Raw genomic sequence first — 18455 nt, 5'->3', positions numbered from 1 at the left:
CTTAGTATTTATGATTATTCACTTTCATAACTCAATATTTTTGACATCATGCATATATGTATTTCTTTTGTATTGCATGTCACAGAACTATGTCTAAAAGTCTATTTCAATACGTCAATGTATGAGTGCTTTTCAATTCGGGAGCAAATTATTCTTGCAGTTCTTAACAGATATAGATCTGGGTTCACTATCATCCTACCAAGGACTTTTACTATTGCTGTTCTATTCTGTTAAGTCAGAGTTTGCTTTGATAGAATTGTAATTACTTAGTTAATTATCTAGTTTATTGATTATCTGATTAATATTAGATGCATCAAAGGCAGTGAACTAGCAGAATCATTAGAATACCAAGTAAAATGCTTAGCAGCATTTCATCCATCTTTACATCTTTACATCTTTATATTCTTAGTTCAAATTCTGTTGAGGTCAACTTTGCTTTTCATCCTTTCGGAGTCAATAAAATAAGTACCAGTTGAGCAGTGGGAGTAATATAATTGACATTCATCCTACCTCGAATTTACTGGCCTTGTGTCAAAATTTGAAACCAGTATTGGCCTCACAGAGGAAATGACAAAGACCGAGACCACTGAGATAGGCTGTGTCTGTGATGACCTGACAAATGAAGTGAGTTCATGGCTCGCAGGATGGCCTGCTGTGCTAACCTTGGATTGTAGGGTGACCCGTTGTTCTTGAGGAGACCTATTGAGTCAAGTACGTCAACATCAAAATAAAAATCAAATGGAAATTGTAGTTAAGACACCTGTGCTGGTGACACGTAAAATGCACCGTCCAAACGTGACAGATGCCAGATAAAAATCAAATGGAAATTGTAGTTAAGACACCTGTGCTGGTGACACGTAAAATGCACCGTCCAAACGTGAAGATGCCAGATAAAAATCAAATGGAAATTGTAGTTAAGACACTGTGCTGGTGACACGTAAAATGCACCGTCCAAACGTGACAGATGCCAGATAAAAATCAAATGGAAATTGTAGTTAAGACACCGTGCTGGTGACACGTAAAATGCACCGTCCAAACGTGACAGATGCCAGATAAAAATCAATGGAAATTGTAGTTAAGACACCTGTGCTGGTGACACGTAAAATGCACCGTCCAAACGTGACAGATGCCAGATAAAAATCAAATGGAAATTGTAGTTAAGACACCTGTGCTGGTGACACGTAAAATGCACCGTCCAAACGTGACAGATGCCAGATAAAAATCAAATGGAAATTGTAGTTAAGACACCTGTGCTGGTGACACGTAAAATGCACCGTCCAAACGTGACAGATGCCAGATAAAAATCAAATGGAAATTGTAGTTAAGACACCTGTGCTGGTGACACGTAAAATGCACCGTCCAAACGTGACAGATGCCAGATAAAAATCAAATGGAAATTGTAGTTAAGACACCTGTGCTGTGACACGTAAAATGCACCGTCAAACGTGACAGATGCCAGATAAAAATCAAATGGAAATGTAGTTAAGACACCTGTGCTGGTGACACGTAAAATGCACCGTCCAAACGTGACAGATGCCAGATAAAAATCAAATGGAAATGTAGTTAAGACACCTGTGCTGGTGACACGTAAAATGCACCGTCCAAACGTGACAGATGCCAGATAAAAATCAAATGGAAATTGTAGTTAAGACACCGTGCTGGTGACACGTAAAATGCACCGTCCAAACGTGACAGATGCCAGATAAAAATCAAATGGAAATTGTAGTTAAGACACCTGTGCTGGTGACACGTAAAATGCACGTCCAAACGTGACAGATGCCAGATAAAAATCAAATGGAAATTGTAGTTAAGACACCTGTGCTGGTGACACGTAAAATGCACCGTCCAAACGTGACAGATGCAGATAAAAATCAAATGGAATTGTAGTTAAGACACCTGTGCTGTGACACGTAAAATGCACCGTCCAAACGTGACAGATGCCAGATAAAAATCAAATGGAATTGTAGTTAAGACACTGTGCTGGTGACACGTAAAATGCACCGTCCAACGTGACAGATGCCAGATAAAAATCAATGGAAATTGTAGTTAAGACACCTGTGCTGGTGACACGTAAAAAGCACCGTCCAAATGTGGCAGATGCCAGTGCCACCTGACTGGCATCCGTGTCGATGACATGTAAAAGCACCAACCGATTATGGCTGTTTGCCAACCTGCTCTGGCCCCTGTGCTGGTGGCACGTAAAAAGCACCCACTACACTCATGGAGTGGTTGCCATTAAGAAGGGCATCCTGCTGTAGAAACACTGCCAAATCAGACTAGAACCTGGTGCAGCCTCCATGGCTTCCCAGACCCCGGTCGAACCGTCCAACCCATACTAGCATGGAAAACGGATGTTAAAGGATGATGATGATGATGATGATGATGATTAGATGTATCAAGTTGTACTATCTAACTGTCCTTACTTTATCATCATCATCATCATCATCATCATTTAAAGTCTGTCTTCCATGCTAGCATGGGTTGAATCGTATGACAGGAGCTGGCCAGGTAGAAGACTGTACCAGACTTCTGTATCTGTTTTGGTATGGTTTTTATGTCTGGATACCCTTCCTAACACCAACCATCCAGCAGAATGAACTGAATGTTTTTTACATGACACCAGCACAGGTGAGGTCAGTTTTGGCATGGTTTTTTATAGTTGGATGCCTTTCCAAATACCAACTACTTCACAGTGTGGACTGGGTGTTTTTACATGGCACCAGCACTAGCAGGGTCACTAATAACTTAGGATTTTGACAGGGACAGAGGAGGAGGCATTATTGGAAGTGATCTTGTATCAGATGATGAAAGATTAGCATGTGACAGAGAGACAGAGACAGAAACAGATTATATATAATATTATTTAGTAAGAAGGCGGTGAGTTGGCAGAAACATTAGCACACCAGGCGAAATGCTTAGGGGTACTTCGTCTGTCTTTATGTTCTGAGTTCAAATTCTGCCAAGGTCGACTTTGCTTTTCATCCTTTCGCAATCGATAAATTAAGTACCAGTTGCATACTGGGGTTGACCTAATCGACTGGCCCCCTCCCCAAAAATTTCAGGCCCTGTGCCTAGAGTAGAAAAGAATATTATTTAGTAAGACTAAACACTAATATGCTCAATACGTTTTCCAAAATATCAATATTATAATATAATACACAGACTTAAGAGATGACAGTCTATCTGTAATATTTAAAAAAATGCTAATGAAAATATGAAATGCTAATGCAAATATGAAATACATAGCTATTAGATTCTTGAGAAGAGAAATATAACAAGAAAGCTGACTGGTAATGTTTTTCTTAAACTAAAAGCCGTGAAGTATTACATAACATAGGAATGAACAATTAACGTCAGTCTTGCATGGCTAGACATCTTTGATGAGAAGAAATACGATTTCAAATAATCTAGTTACAACACCCAGCATAATATTAATCATTAGCAGTAAGGTGAAGGTTAGCGTGGCAAAAGCGAGAATTTTATAAATATTATAATAAAAGTAAATGTTTGTAATGAATTAGTTATGATATCAAGGCGAGAGTCAACAACACGAGTTTCTTAATCTAAAGGTAAAAGGTAAAGACCTCCACTTTGGTCATGAATGACCATGGTATTGCCCCTAGAGAGCTCCCCTCTGAGGCACAGGTTTGGGCAAGGTTGTTTATGGAAGACTGGCAGTTGCCCATGCATACTTGCCTCCCCTCTCCACACCATCAATGTTATCTAAAGGAAAGGCAAAGGGCAATACACCAGTGACGTCACTACTCATTTCTACAACTAAATGAACTGGAGCTATGTGAAATAAAGTGTCTTGCTGAAGAACATAACTCACAGCCTGGTCTGGGAATCGATATCACAACCTCATATATATATGTGTGTGTGTGTGTATATATATATATATATGTATGTATGTATCTATGTATGTATGTATATATATATATATATTTATACATACCACCAGGCTCCAGTCTGATCTGGCAGAGTTTCTACAGCTGGATGCCCTTCCTAACGCCAACCACTCTGCGAGTGTAGTGGGTGCTTTTTACGTGCCACCTGCACAGGTGTCGGGGGGTCCAGCATCGACCACGATCGGTTGGAGCTTTTAATGTGCCACCGGCACGGAAGCCAGCCAAGGCGGCACTGGCAACGGCCACTTTCGGATGGTGCTTTTTATGTGCCACCGGCACTGGAGCCAGTCGAGGCAGCACTGGCATCGGCCACGTTCAGACAGTGCTTTTTATGTGCCACCGGCACAGAAGCCAGTCGAGGTGGCACTGGCATCGGCCACGTTCGGATGGTGCTTTTTATGTGCTACCGGCACAGAAGCCAGTCGAGGCGGCGCTGGCAACGGCCATGTTCGGATGGTGCTTTTTATGTGCCACTGGCACAGGTATCACAACTACTATTTCCATTGATATTTATTTCGATGTTCATGTTCATGTACTTGACTCAACAGGTCTCCTCAAGCACAGCGGGATGTTCTGGAATCCAGGGTACTTTGAATGGGCAGGGGCTATGCGGAACTGGTGCAAGAAGCAGCCCGGGTCTTTGCAGTCACAGCATATCTCCAGAGATCTCAGTCCTTCGCCATTGCCTCAGTGAGGCCCAACACTCTGAGGTCATGCTTGACTACCTCATCCCATGTCTTCCTGGGTCTACCTCTCCCCCTGATACCTTCAACTGTTTGGGAGTGGCACTTCTTCACACATCACTCCTCATCCATCCGCAGTACATGACCATACCATCTCAAGCATCGCTCTTGCACACCACATCTGATGCTTCTTACGTCCAGCATTTCTCTCAGGGTGCTTACACTCTGTCGTGCATGCACACTGACATTACACATCCAGCAAATCATGCTAGCTTCATTTCTTTCAAGTCTACGCATGTCCTCTGCAGTCACGGCCCATGTTTCACTACCGTGAAGCATGACAGTTCGCACACATGCATCATACAATCTACTGTTCACTCTGAGCGAGAGACCCTTTGTCGCCAGTAGGAGTAGGAGCTTTCTGAACTATATATATATATATATACACACTTATATATATATTTCCTCCATGATAGATCGCTAGCCACTACACATTCTTTATTTTCTCTCCTTGTTTCTTTCTGTGTTCCTTTCTGTGAAAGTGCGTAGGCTCGAAACGTTAAAGACTTTTTCACTCCCCAAGTGTTATACTAATACATCTATTTGTTGTCTACACCACCTGTCTTTGTCTTTTGTTTTTTTTTGGGGAATTCTTCCCGTATATATGTGTATATATATATGTATATGTGTGTGTAAAGACCCCGTTTGGTCATGAATGACCTTGGGATTGCATCTAGAAAGTTCCCCTCCGAAGCACATGTCCAGGCAAGCTTGTTTATGGAAGAGCAGCAGTCACCCATGCATACCAGCCTCCTCTCTCCATGCTACCAATGTTATCCAAGGGAAAGGCAAAGTCCGATACAGTTTGGAACCAGTGATGCAGTGATGTTGCAACTCATTTCTATAGCTAAGTGAACTGCAGCAACTTGAAATAAAGTGTCTTGCTCAAGAACACAATAAACAGCCCAGTCTTGGAATTGAACTCACTACCTCATGGTTGTGAGCCTGACACTCTAACCACTGAGCCATGTGCCTTCCTTCTTAATCTATCACTACTATATATAAATGCACCATATAGATATTCTTCCATTGTGCCAAAGCTATTTATCTCAGATAAATGTCTGGAGATGATAAGAATTTTCCAGTGCTGTGTGTGTGTGTGTGTGTGTGTGTGTGTGTGTGTGTGTAGGTGAATTCATGAATCAAAGGAAAAATTTTATTGAAATTTGAAGGAATAAATTCTGAAGTATACTCAATAAATTTTGATGCTACTTTCTTTAACAACTACTGATAAGTAGGAATTGTAAAATATTCGAATGAAAACAGCTTTCAACATTATCTATGTTATGCAGCCAGCATATTTCGATAGAAATACAAATGTTGAATATTATATAAACATTTAGTAAATGTCACTTCTTATGAAATGTAAAAACAGTGGAGCATTGATATGCAAGACATAAAGCTGTAAATCAGCACACTGTAGACTTGTACCATGTCATTTAAATTATTATGTGTGTGATATTTCCTAACTAGGATTCATTGGATGGCTGGCTGTATGAAATCATCATCTTCATCATCATCATTCTCATCATCATCATCGTCGTCATTGCCATCATCATCATCATCATCATCATCATCAACATCTTTGACTTAATATCCACTTTTTCAAATAGATGGTTGAGATGGAATTTTGCTGGGGTGAATTTTCTTACAGCTGGATGCTCTTCCTGTCACCAACCCTCCTCACCTGTCTCCAAGAAATGCAATGTTACCCCATAACTAGACATGTTTCCATGAAAGACTGGGAATGAAATACACTGCTTTGAATCGTGGAGACATTCATTTACAACTGTCATACAACGCCAAGGCGAGGAAACAGTAATTCACTCATGCACACACAGTGCTTAACTGGTACTTGTTTTATCGACCCCAAAAAGATGAAAGGCAAAGTTGGCCTTGGCAGAATTTGAACTCAGAACATAAGAACTGGTGAAATGCTGCTAAGCATTTTGCCCAGCATGCTAATGATTCTTTCCAGCTCTTTGCCTTAATAAGAATAATGATAGTACTAAGAAGAAGAGCACTCTGGGAGCGCAAACCTCTGCCAAGGTAACACCTATGTCCTCTCAATGATTCGCCAGAGATGATTTTTTAAATGAGAATATCTGAAATAAACTCAACTGCCCTCACAAACTAGAATACTAAAAATGAACCTGACCACTCTCAAAAATTAAGTAAAAAAAACTGGAAAAATAATCCAGAATCTTTGTTCAGTACTGGATCAATCCCCAAAATCTTATCAGTTCGTGCCAGTCACAAGGCCAAACATCCCTGAAAGTTTCATCCTAATCCATCCTGCAGTTCTTGAGATATCTTGTTCATGGACAAACAACAAAACAAACATGACTGAAAACAATACCTCCGTCTTCGTTAAGGCAGAGGTAATAATTTTCGCAGAGAGGGAGTAATGACATCAGCCCCAGTACATGACTGGTGCTTATTTTATTGACTTTCCTGCCAGAAGGATAAAATGCAAAATAAAACCAGGTGGTATTTGAACTCAGAATATAAGGTAGGGAGGCTAAATACTTTAAGACATTTGGTCTGGTGTTCAACCAGTTCCAGTGATCTATAACTCTTAGGTTAGAAATCTGAGGAAAGAGAGTTAGTCAATTTGAATCAACCCCAGTATTTCACTGGTACTTTATTTTGTTGATCATCGAAGGATAAAAAACGAAGTTGACTTCAGCAGGACTTAAACTCAGAATCTAGAGAGCCAGAGCAGATATAACAAGCATTTTGTCTGATTCTTAAATGATTCTACCAATCTATTGGCTGAAAACAGTAGCAGTAGCAAGCAACAGTAGCAGTAGCAGCAGCAGAAACAACAACAACAACATAATTTCAGTAAATAAATCACTATCACAAACCCAGGTCGTTAATTACATAAAAGTTGTTAAAAGACTTGTTTTTGTTCTCACTGAAATTATTCATTCCTCATAAAATCATTTGTTTCTCAAATGAGTAAGCACTTTGATTAAATATCAGTCACTTGGAATATCAAAATGAAATCAGTATAAGACAATGAACCATCATTCTGTGTACAGTGCTTGAGCAGTTGCAGAAGTCACTGTTTTTTTTTTTTATCCTTTATCTTGCAACAAGGATCAAATATACTTCTGTCTATATATAAGATACACTCCTACTCTCTTAAGCACATGAAGCACAATCTGACGGTCGTTCAGAGACTCTTATGAGAAGCTTTGTCTGTGGCAGTGGTTCTCAACTGAGGTCCCTGGGGCCCTTGGAGGTCCATAGAAGATTTTGTTATTAGAATATATGTGCAATATACTATTTATGTGAAGATGCATGGCTCAGTGGTTAGAGCATTGGGCTCACAATCATGAGGTAGTGAGTTCAATTCTCAGATCGGGCTGTGTGTTGTGTTCTTGGGCAAGACACTTTATTTCACATTGCTCCAGTTCACACTCAGCTGTAGAAATCAGTTGTGATGTCACTGATGCCAAGCTGTATTGGCCTTTGCCTTTCTCTTGGATAACATCAGTGACTCAGAGAGGTGCTTACGATGGTCTGTTACTAAATGCCTCATTTGATATGTTAGAAATTGCAACTAAACCTCTCAAATCTCATCTTCCACTTTAACTCTCTTGTTACCATATTTCCATTGAAGTACACTACCTGTTTCAGTTAATTTTGAAAATAATGACGAATTAATTAAAATAACTTTGTCATTATTTAAAATTGGGAAGGAGGGGAGCTGGCAGAACCATTAGCACGCCAAGTGAAATGCTGCATGGTATTTCATTTGTCTTTACGTTCTGAGTTCAGATTCTGGTTGATTTTGCCTTTCATCCTTTTGGGGTCGATAAATTAAATACCAGTTGTGTACTGGGGTCTATCTAATCAACTGGCTCCACTCCCAAAAAATTTTGGGCCTTGTGCCTAGAATAGAAAAGATTATTTAAAACTGGTGTTTAAGGCATAAATTAACATGAAATTTTGATAGAAGGTTTTAATTTAGTTGTGTCTGGAGAGAGTCATTTTCTTTTTGTGCCTTATAATGTAACACACTCACCGGTAAAATTTCCACTTATTTTTTATCTTTATGTTCCTAAAATTTTCATTGCGTCTTGCAACCTTTAATTTAGATCACTTTAAAACAGGAAGTTTGTATCATAGAACTGGGGCTGTCTCAAGTTGGTTGATGTCAAAACATTTAATCTTTGCGCTGTGAAAATCAGATACATCCGCCCAAAATTTCATTACCATGTGGAAAGCAGTTTTATACACTAATCTATGTTTTGTTGAGGAATATCGTGTTTGACACTGTTGTTGTTGAGTTTATTTTTTTCTACTCTAGACACATGGCCTGAAATTTTGGGGGGAGGGGGAGCAGTCGATTAGATCGACTCCCAGTATGCAACTGTTACTTAATTTATCAACCCTGAAAGGATGAAAGGTAAAGTCGACCTTGGCAGAATTTCAACTTAGAACATAAAGACAAATGAAATACTGCTAAGCATTTTGCCCAGCATGCTAACGTTTCTGCCAGCTCACTACCTTGACATGTCAAGTTTACTGAGGTTACATGACTTGCAGAAGATACCAATTCTATTTTTTGGTAGATATTTAAGATCATTTTTGGAATATAGTCTTGACCTAGATCCTCTGTGGTGATCTAAAACACTGGATGACCTGGAGAGATTTAATTTCATTTCCTTGTCGTTTAAAGGGAGGAGGTTTAGTCAATTAAAACAACCCAATATCTAACTGGTATTTTATTTTGTCTTTGGAGGAATAAAAGACAGCCGTAAAACCCATGTCACAACAGACACTGGAGCTCAATGTAGTCCTTGGATACAGATCCCGAGAAATAATATTTATCCCCACTTAAATGCAGATGTTCTGTTAAAACAAACTGTATTGTGATAGATAACATGAGAGAAACTCTCATATGGTCTTTTTTACAATTGGACAAAATTTATATTATTTACTCTCAACCGAAGCAAGGCTACATAACCTCACTACCCTCCAAATCCAGCACCAAGACCACATGATTTCGACTTTCTTTGGTCTCATCACTGATGGTTGCTCAACCACTAGAGATAGCAGCAACTCATCCAAAATGGGCACTGGTATCGCAATTAGCCAGTTAGTTTGTTAAAAAATATATATTAGTGACAGAGGCAGTATTAATACCGAGAAATAATATTTATTCCCACTTGAACGTAGATGTTTTGTTAGAACAAACCATACTGCAGTAGATACATAAGAGAAACTCTCATATAAGCTTTTGGTGCAAAATGCACTCTTGTTTATATTGCTAGCAGGGAGATGGGTGCTTTTACATGCCACTGGCACAGATGCCATTTGTGTGGCACTGGTATCTGCCACGACTGTGATTTTACTTGGCTTGATGGGTCTTCTTCTCAAGCGCAGCACAATACCAAAGGTCTTGGTCATTCATCATTGCCTCCATAGGGCCCACACTCGAAAGAAGATGAATCTCTGCTAACTCCAGCACCGAAACCACCAGATCACGTGGTCATGCTAGGGTAGAGTCAGTGCTGGAGGCGGCAGGGATTTATCTTCCTACTAGCGTTATAAACAAGCATGCATTCTGCACCAAAAGCCAATATCAGAGTTTCTCTCATGGTATCAACTGCAGTATAGTTTGTTCTAACAGAACATCCACATTTAAGTGCTGATAAATATTACTTCTCGATATTAATAATGCCTCTGTTGCTAACATATATTTTTTACAACAGGAGTGGCTTGTTGTGGTAAGTAGCTTGCTTATCAACCACATAGTTCCGGGTTCAGTCCCACTGCGTGGCACCTTGGGCAAGTTTCTTCTACTATAGCCTCGGGCCGACCAAAGCCTTGTGAGTAGATTTGGCAGACGGAAACTGAAAGAAGCCCGTCGTATATATGTATATGTATATATATATGTGTGTTTGTGTGTCTGTGTTCATCCACCCCAACATTGCTTGACAACCGATGCTGGTGTGTTTACATCCCCGTAACTTAGCGGTTCGGCAAAAGATGCCGATAGAATAAGTACTAGGCTTACAAAGAATAAGTCCTGGGGTCGATTTGCTCGACGAAAGGCGGTGCTCCAGCATGACCGCAGTCAAATGACTGAAGCAAATAAAAGAGTAAAAGAGTTAAAAGAGAACCTGTCAAGCCATCCAACTCATGCCAAAATGGAACATGGACATTAAAGGATTAAACAAAAAAAAAGAAAAAAGGTCTTATTAGGTAATGTAGTCTTGACCTAGATGCTCTGTGTTCAACTAAAACATTGAATGACTTTTAATGCTTGATTATGGCTGACGTTGGGTTAAACAACAACATCTATTGCCAAATTTTCACTATCACCATCATCCGCATCATCATCATCATCATCATCCTAGTCAGGTGTCGCACTGTGTGATGCTGTGGTCATCACGATGTCATGCCACCTTCTCCTGTCCTCTACCCCATGGACAGCTGAGAATAAAGACAATCTGTAGCTGTGATGTCTTTCAGCCAAGAAGTGGGTGGTCTTCTTCCTCTTTTACGTCTGCCGTTCACCTTGCCAGTCATGATCGGTCGATCATCAGCATCAACATCAGTTTCACTGTCATTACTGGTTTAACCTTTTTTCATTCTACTGTACTTCCACCTATTTTAATAAGCACAGTATATACAAATGCTTAATTTTGTAAAGCCAAACAATATATGACAGAATCGAAAGATGAAATTTAATATATGAAAATGTGAAATAAAATAAAATGGCTGAATATTAGATTTTTTTCTTTCTTTTTGTTTTTTTCTTTTCAGATGGTTGAGTGTTTCCTTAGCTAGTTGTAAATATGAAGTTGGTGAGATATAATCTATTTTTAATTTAAATTCTTTTACACATTTGACAATTTAATCTAATTTAATTTCATGTTGATTTAAATGGTAAAATTAAAATTCATTATTACTAACAAATTGTGTACACTGGCATAGCAGAGCAAAATTTCTGAATTATGTGAAAATAATTTTTGCTACTCCAGCATGTCTGGGAGAATCACCTTTGCTGTTCATCTTTCAGGATTGAAAAAAAAAACACAGCATTTCAAACACTGGATTTGTAAAACTGTAAGAACATCCAGTTACCTAGCAGTATTTGTCCTTTTTCTTTTTACTCTCATTCTGAGTGCAAATTGTCCAGTTTAACACAACCACCTGGCACCTGGAATACCTTTGGTGGAGTCCACTCTGTTGCTAGTATTCAAGCCAGATCTTTGGTTTAACCTTTTAGCATTCATTTTACTCCTTTAACCCTTTCGTTACTAATCCAGCTGAAACCAGCTCTGGCTCTGTAGTACAAATATCTCGTTTTCATAAGTTTTGAATTAAAATCTTCCACCAAACTTAGTCACAATTTATGTTCCTAACACTAGCTGAATGATAACTAAGTTATTTTACTAAATTCTTTGTTATATTTAAAGTAATTGAAAGAAACACAGAGCATCTCAAAATAAATACAGTAACGAAAGGGTCAAATGTAATGCTTATTTATTCACTTTGTTTTGAATTAATCATGTATTATCTTGTAGCTTCAAAATTTCAGTGCTGTGACTGTTTATTTTTACAATGAAATTGTAGGGTAAGTGTGAGAGGCCTGATATGGGCAGTTTGGGGCACAAATCAGGTAGAGTATTTGGGCCAGATATGGCCGGTATAAATGCTAAAGAGTTCAAGATATCATTGTTCCTTCCTCCCACCAGTCTTTGAGATCCTGTCAAGAACCATGGTCATTCCAAGTAGAAATGGATTGAAGCTGTGACTTACAGTCCAAACCATGCTTGTGAGGAAACCAAGCATAAAATAATGATGATTTTGGTCTGTCTCTGATTATGTTCCTTAACGTTCAGTCAAATTTATGTCTTGGCGTCCTCCAAAGGTCACAAATATACATAGCAGACAAAATACTGTGGTCAATTCTAATTGAATAAAACTGCCAAGGAAACTGCTAAATGACTAAAACCAGTAGAAAAAAATATGAAAAATTCTGACACAAGCACAAGGCCTAGATTTGGGGAGGAGGAAAGGGTTTAATCAATTAAAACAAATCCTATATTTGATCGGTATATTATTTTGTTGCCCTTGAAGGAATAAAAGGCAAAGCAAACCTTGGTGAACTTGAACTCAGAATGTGAAGAGCCAAAATATACACTGTAAGACATATTGTCCAGTGATTTAAGGATTATGCTAATCTTGATAATTTCCAGCTTAGGCAAAAGAAGTTTGCTTCCTAACCACATGGTTCTGGGTTCATTCTCACTGCATGGCACCCAGAAGCATATGGTTCTTACCATACAGCCATGTCTGTGCCTAAACTGTGACTGTGAAAGAGCTTTAGATATGAATCAAGGTATTTGCAGAAGTGAGGCATGGCTATCTACTTAAGCTGTTTGCTTTAATCACACAATTGTGGAGATGAGCTTAGTCAATGACATCAGCTCCAGTACTGCACTGATATTTTTTCATCCTGAAGGGACGAAAGACAAAATTAACTTTTGTGGGATTTAAACTCAGGTTGTGAAGCACCAAAACAAATTAATTAGAAATTATATTTTTAATCCGTTTCTTGCTGTATTTCTTTTGAAAAACTCTATCTTTCTTTCATTTAATTTTGAAAATAATGAAGAATTTAGTACAATAACTTTGCCATTGTCAAGCTGGTTTTTGGAACATATATAAACATAAAATTTCAATGGGAGGTTCTAATTTAGATATAAAGTTTGTATCATAGAATCTGGGGTGACCCGAGGCAGGTTAGTATGAAAAGGGTTAACATAGTGCATAGAGAAGATGCATGGCTCAGTGGTTAGAGTATTGGCCTCAAATCATGAAGTAGTGAGTTTGATTCCTGGACTGGGCTGTGTTGTGTTCTTGAGCAAGACACTTTATTTCACGTTGCTCCAGTTAACTCAGCTGTAGAAATGAGTTGCAACATCACTGGTGCCAAAGTGTATCAGCCTTTGCCTTTCTCTTGGACAACATTGGGGATGTGGAGAGGGAAGGCTGGTATGCATGGGCGACCGTTGGTCTTTCTTAAGCAGCCATATCCAGATTTGTGCTTAGGCGGGGAACTTTCAAGGTGCAATCCCATGGTCATTCATGATTAAAGGATATCTTTATCCTTTACTCTTATATTCAACTTAATATAGATGTCTTGTTAAAACACCAAATACTGCATTATTAGCCCCAAAAGACTCTCTCATATTGGCACTTGATGCATAAAAGTGCATACATAGATTGTAGCAGACAAGGACCACGTGTCATGGGTGTTAAAACCCCCATATCATGTGATTTCATTCTATTGGAAGCCATCAGCGGAAGGCTACAGTGAAAGCTTACCAGTCAAATCTTGCTGCTATGATATATAGTATATCAGTATCTTTCCAGACACTGATGCCACAAACAGCCAGCAGGCTTATTAAAAATTATTAGTGATGGAAGAAGTTTTAATACCAGAAGTAATCTTTATGTCCACTGCTGATTTCTAGTAGAATGAAATCGCATGATATGGTGAGTTTTGAAGTCCATGACAGCTGGTTCTCATCAGCTATGATCTGTGTGTGTGCATTTATGCACTAAGTATCTATATGTGAGAATCTCTCAAGGCTAATAACACAGTATTTGATGTTCCAACTAGGCATCCACATTATGCTGGATATAAACATTACTTATTCATATTAATACTTCTTCCATTGCTAATAATATATCATCATCATCATCATCATCATCATCATTTAGCATCTGCTTTCCATGCTGGCATAGGTTAGATGATTTGGCTGGAATTGGCAAACCAGAGAACTGTACCACATTTCAGTCTGGTTTGGCATGGTTTCTATAGCTGGATGCCCTTCCCAATGCCAACCACTCCAAGTGTGTAATGGGTGCTTTTAATATTCTACTGGCATGGGTGCTTTTATGTGCCACTAGCATGGGTGCCAGTCACATGACACTGGCAATGGCCATGGTTATAATTTCATTTGGCTTGATGAGTCCTCTCAAGCACAGCATATTACCAAAGGTCTCAGTCACTTGTCATTGCCTTTGTGAGGCCCAACATTCAGCGATCATACTTTGCCACCCCATCCCAAGTCTTTCTGGATCTACCCCTTCCATGGGTTCCCCCAGCAGTCAGAAATCAGCGGCGAGCTGGCAGAAACGTTAGCACGCTGGGCAAAATGCGTAGCCATATATTATCTGCCACTATGTTCTGAGTTCAAATTCCGCTGAGGTTGACTTTGCCTTTCATCCTTTCTGGGTCAATAAATTAAGTACCAGTTGCGCACTGGGGTCGATATAATTGACTTAATTCATTTGCCTGTCCTTGTTTGTCCCCTCTATGTTTGGCCCTTTGTGGGCAATAAAGAAATAAGAAATCAGCACTTCTTTACACAGCTGTCTTCACCCATATGCATCACATGCCCATACCAATGCAGTCGTCTCTCTTGCACACCACATCCAATGCCTCCTATGCCCAACTTTTCCCTCAAGATGCTTACACTATCATACATGCACACTGACATTGCACATCCAGCAAAGCATATTAGATTAATTTCTTTCAAGCCTACTGATGTCCTCCATAGTCACAGCCCATGTTTCACTGCTATGTAGTATGGCTGTTTGCACACAGACATCATACAATCTGCCTTTCACTCTGAGGGAGAGTTACCAGCAGAGGTAGGAGCTCTCTGAACCTTCTCCAGCCTATTCTTCTAACAGCTATGCTCTTGGAGTATCTGCCTCCACTGCTGACTTGGTCACCTAGATAACAGAAGCTATCAACTAGTTTTAGGTATCCCCACATTTCTAGTATTTATTGTACATGTGCTCCTGCCACATGCAAAGAGTATTTTCCCTGTTAACCCCTCTCGGATTCACACACTTATTGTAGTTGCCTTTCAGCTTTTCTAAGCCCTGTTAAAGAACTTGGAAGGTTGGGCCTCCAACCTGGCCTTTTGTGATACCCTTAAAGCCAGGCACTTTTCAGCTCCCCATCATGGTGGTGAACCCTGCTGTACTCTTTCACCACAACTTTCACTCTTTCTTCCTGTTTCTGTTGTATCTGTATTTCAAAGGGTGGGCTTGTCATACTGTGTCACGCTGAATTTCCCCTAGAACTACATTAAGGGTACACGTGACTGTGGAGTGCTCAGCCACTTGCATGTTAATAAATGAGCTGCGACATCATTGGTGCCAAGCTGTATCAGCCTTTGCCTTTCACTTGGATAAAATCAGTGGTGAGGAGAGGAGAGGCTGGTATGCATGGGCGACTGTTGGTCTTCTATAAACAACCTTGCCCAGACTGGTGCCTCAGAGGGTAACTTTCTAGGTGCAATCCCATGGTCATTCATGACTGAAGGGGGTCACAACAACAATATATATATATATATATATATATATATATATATATATATATATATATATATATATATATATATATATATATATATATATATGTATATTCATACACATATATATATATTCATATATATATATATAAGTAAAGTCAATCACTACATCAAAGTGACTGTTCCATGCTACAACTAGTTTAACCTCAGGCAGTTGCTCATAGCTGGTTACTGCTATGACACTGCACCCTTTATATACAATATATATTGCTAGCAGGGGCAGCGAACCCTACTATCTCCTAGTAGACAACAGGATCACAAAACTGACTTAGTTTCAAGCTGGCAGGCTCATCCTTAGTCACGGGTACCTGGTCACTAGAGTGATAGCCAGGGTCTGCTCCAGTCAGCAATATATTGTAAACAAGGCGACCATCTGATTTGCAACAAGCAAAATAGCTAGTTGTAAAATCTCAAGAAGAGATCAGAGTAGTAACTATACTAACAAGTAAAGTCTGTTCCTTGTTACTACTAATTTAACCCCAAGCAGATCTTCCACCAGCTGGTTATTGGTGCGATGCTGCACCCTTTATATACAATATATCTTGTATATAATATATACAATATATATTGTATATAAAATCTATTCTTCTGTCTGTGTGTGTGTCTTCTAGGGTCTCGGGCATCCTGCATCCGATTGTGCTCAAATTCGATATGTAGATATCGACTGTATCAGGGCATGAATAAGTCTTGGAAAGATTACAAAAATCGATTCCAGGTGAGAATGCAATCGATAAAGCCGTGGGAACGTGCATTTGTACGTGCAAGTACATCAGCTGTTGCAATGTACTTACTGGCACTTTAAACTCTTCGGTTGCATATTTGTGTGAATAAAATCGTTTTTCTTTGGAATAGAAAAAAAGTTTATCTTTATTTCTTCTTTTGCTGGTGTCTCAAATTTAGGTTAAATCAGTATTTGTCAAAAGGGAAGCCTATGGGACGGTTGGACAAGTTGTTTTGAGAAAATTTGGTTTAAATGTTTGACAACTCAGCACTGTCCATTGGATGACGGAGGGCGTTTTGCTCGTATTGTATATATTTTTATACAATATATAATAGACTTCCACATAGTTGCTGTCTACAAAAATCATTCAGAAGACATTGATTGACCCAGGGATATAGTAGAAGCCACTTGCCCAAGGTGCTATGCTATGGGACTGAACCAAAACCACATGGTTGCAAAGTGAACTTGTAACATTTTTGGCTGGAACTGTTATGCCTACATTGCAGTTCAGTGATCAGCAATGGAAAATGCATTCAAGCATTAACTTTTATTGAAAGCATTCTTTCCATAAAAAGTATGGAAAGCTCTTTGTTAGAGGAATATTTTCTTTTAAATGAACTCAGTATTTTAAAGTTGCATGTCAGCCGCTTATGCTCTTAGACTAATGGCCCGTTCTTTGTAGATCAAAAAGGTAATTATCATTAATAATTATGGTTGTTGTTAATAATTAACAATTTCTTCTTTAACTGGACTCAATCATTGAACTTTGAATATGATGGGGTACTGCCTTGAACGGTTTTTGTTGATTTTGTTGATCTCAGAACTTATCAGTTATTTATTTTTATGAAAGCATAAAAAGCCTTAACTCAGGTGAAATATACTGTAAGCTATTTTCGTTCAGCACACCTATTTCTCTTCATCTTATGCTAACACTCTTCTGTGTAAATGTGTGCATGTATGTGTGTATATATGTATACATACATACATACATACATACATACATATATACATACATACATACATACATTTATATATATGTTTATCTCACGTAAAAAGCACCATCCGATCTTGGCCGTTGCCAGCCTCGCCTGGCCCCCGTGCCGGTGGCACGTAAAAAGCACCATCCATCTGTGGCCGTCTGCCAGCTCCGTCTGGCACCTATACGGGTGGCACGTAAAAAGCACCCACTACACTCACGGAGTGGTTGGCATTAGGAAGGGCATCCAGCCGTAGAAACACTGCCAGATCAGACTGGGCCTGAAGCAGCCTTCTGACTTCACAGACCCCAGTTGAACCGTCCAACCCATGCTAACATGGAAAGCGGACGCTAAATGATGATGATGATGATGATTTAGATAAAGATAGTTATGGGGTTACCCTGGGTTTCACATCCACAAGAGCTTTTCTCCTTTAAGTTTGAAGAGAGGTTTATAGGCCACTGGCCATTAGGGTCTGAAGAGACGCTGTGACACTAAGCACTTTATGGACATGAAACCTAGAGTAACCCCATAGACCAGCTGTAATTATCTTCATCTAATTACTCCACTGCTCTATAACTTAGAATAACTTAGATTTATGATTTACTGACAATATATATACATATATGTATATGATGTGCTTGAGAAGACCTGTTGAGTCAGGTGAAATTGAAATCATAGTT

At 39.2% G+C, this 18455-nt stretch overlaps 1 protein-coding gene across 6 annotated transcripts in view; it reads left to right on the top strand.

The window, feature by feature from the left end:
* The window catches only part of LOC115232355 (tubulin polyglutamylase ttll6-like), a 497092-nt gene that overhangs the window by 261000 nt on the left and 217637 nt on the right, over positions 1-18455 (top strand). For all 6 annotated transcript variants that reach the window (XM_036513235.1, XM_036513233.1, XM_036513224.1 and 3 more), the window contains one exon: positions 11438-11478. In XM_036513235.1, the coding sequence (XP_036369128.1) occupies positions 11438-11478 (41 nt within the window). The remainder of the gene's footprint in view (positions 1-11437; positions 11479-18455) is intronic.

The sequence above is a fragment of the Octopus sinensis genome, linkage group LG2 (assembly GCF_006345805.1).
Source record: "Octopus sinensis linkage group LG2, ASM634580v1, whole genome shotgun sequence".
In the NCBI taxonomy this organism is placed as follows: Eukaryota; Metazoa; Mollusca; class Cephalopoda; order Octopoda; family Octopodidae; genus Octopus; species Octopus sinensis.
Note: the sequence above shows the minus strand (reverse complement) of the source record. Positions and strands in the feature narration are given on the sequence as shown.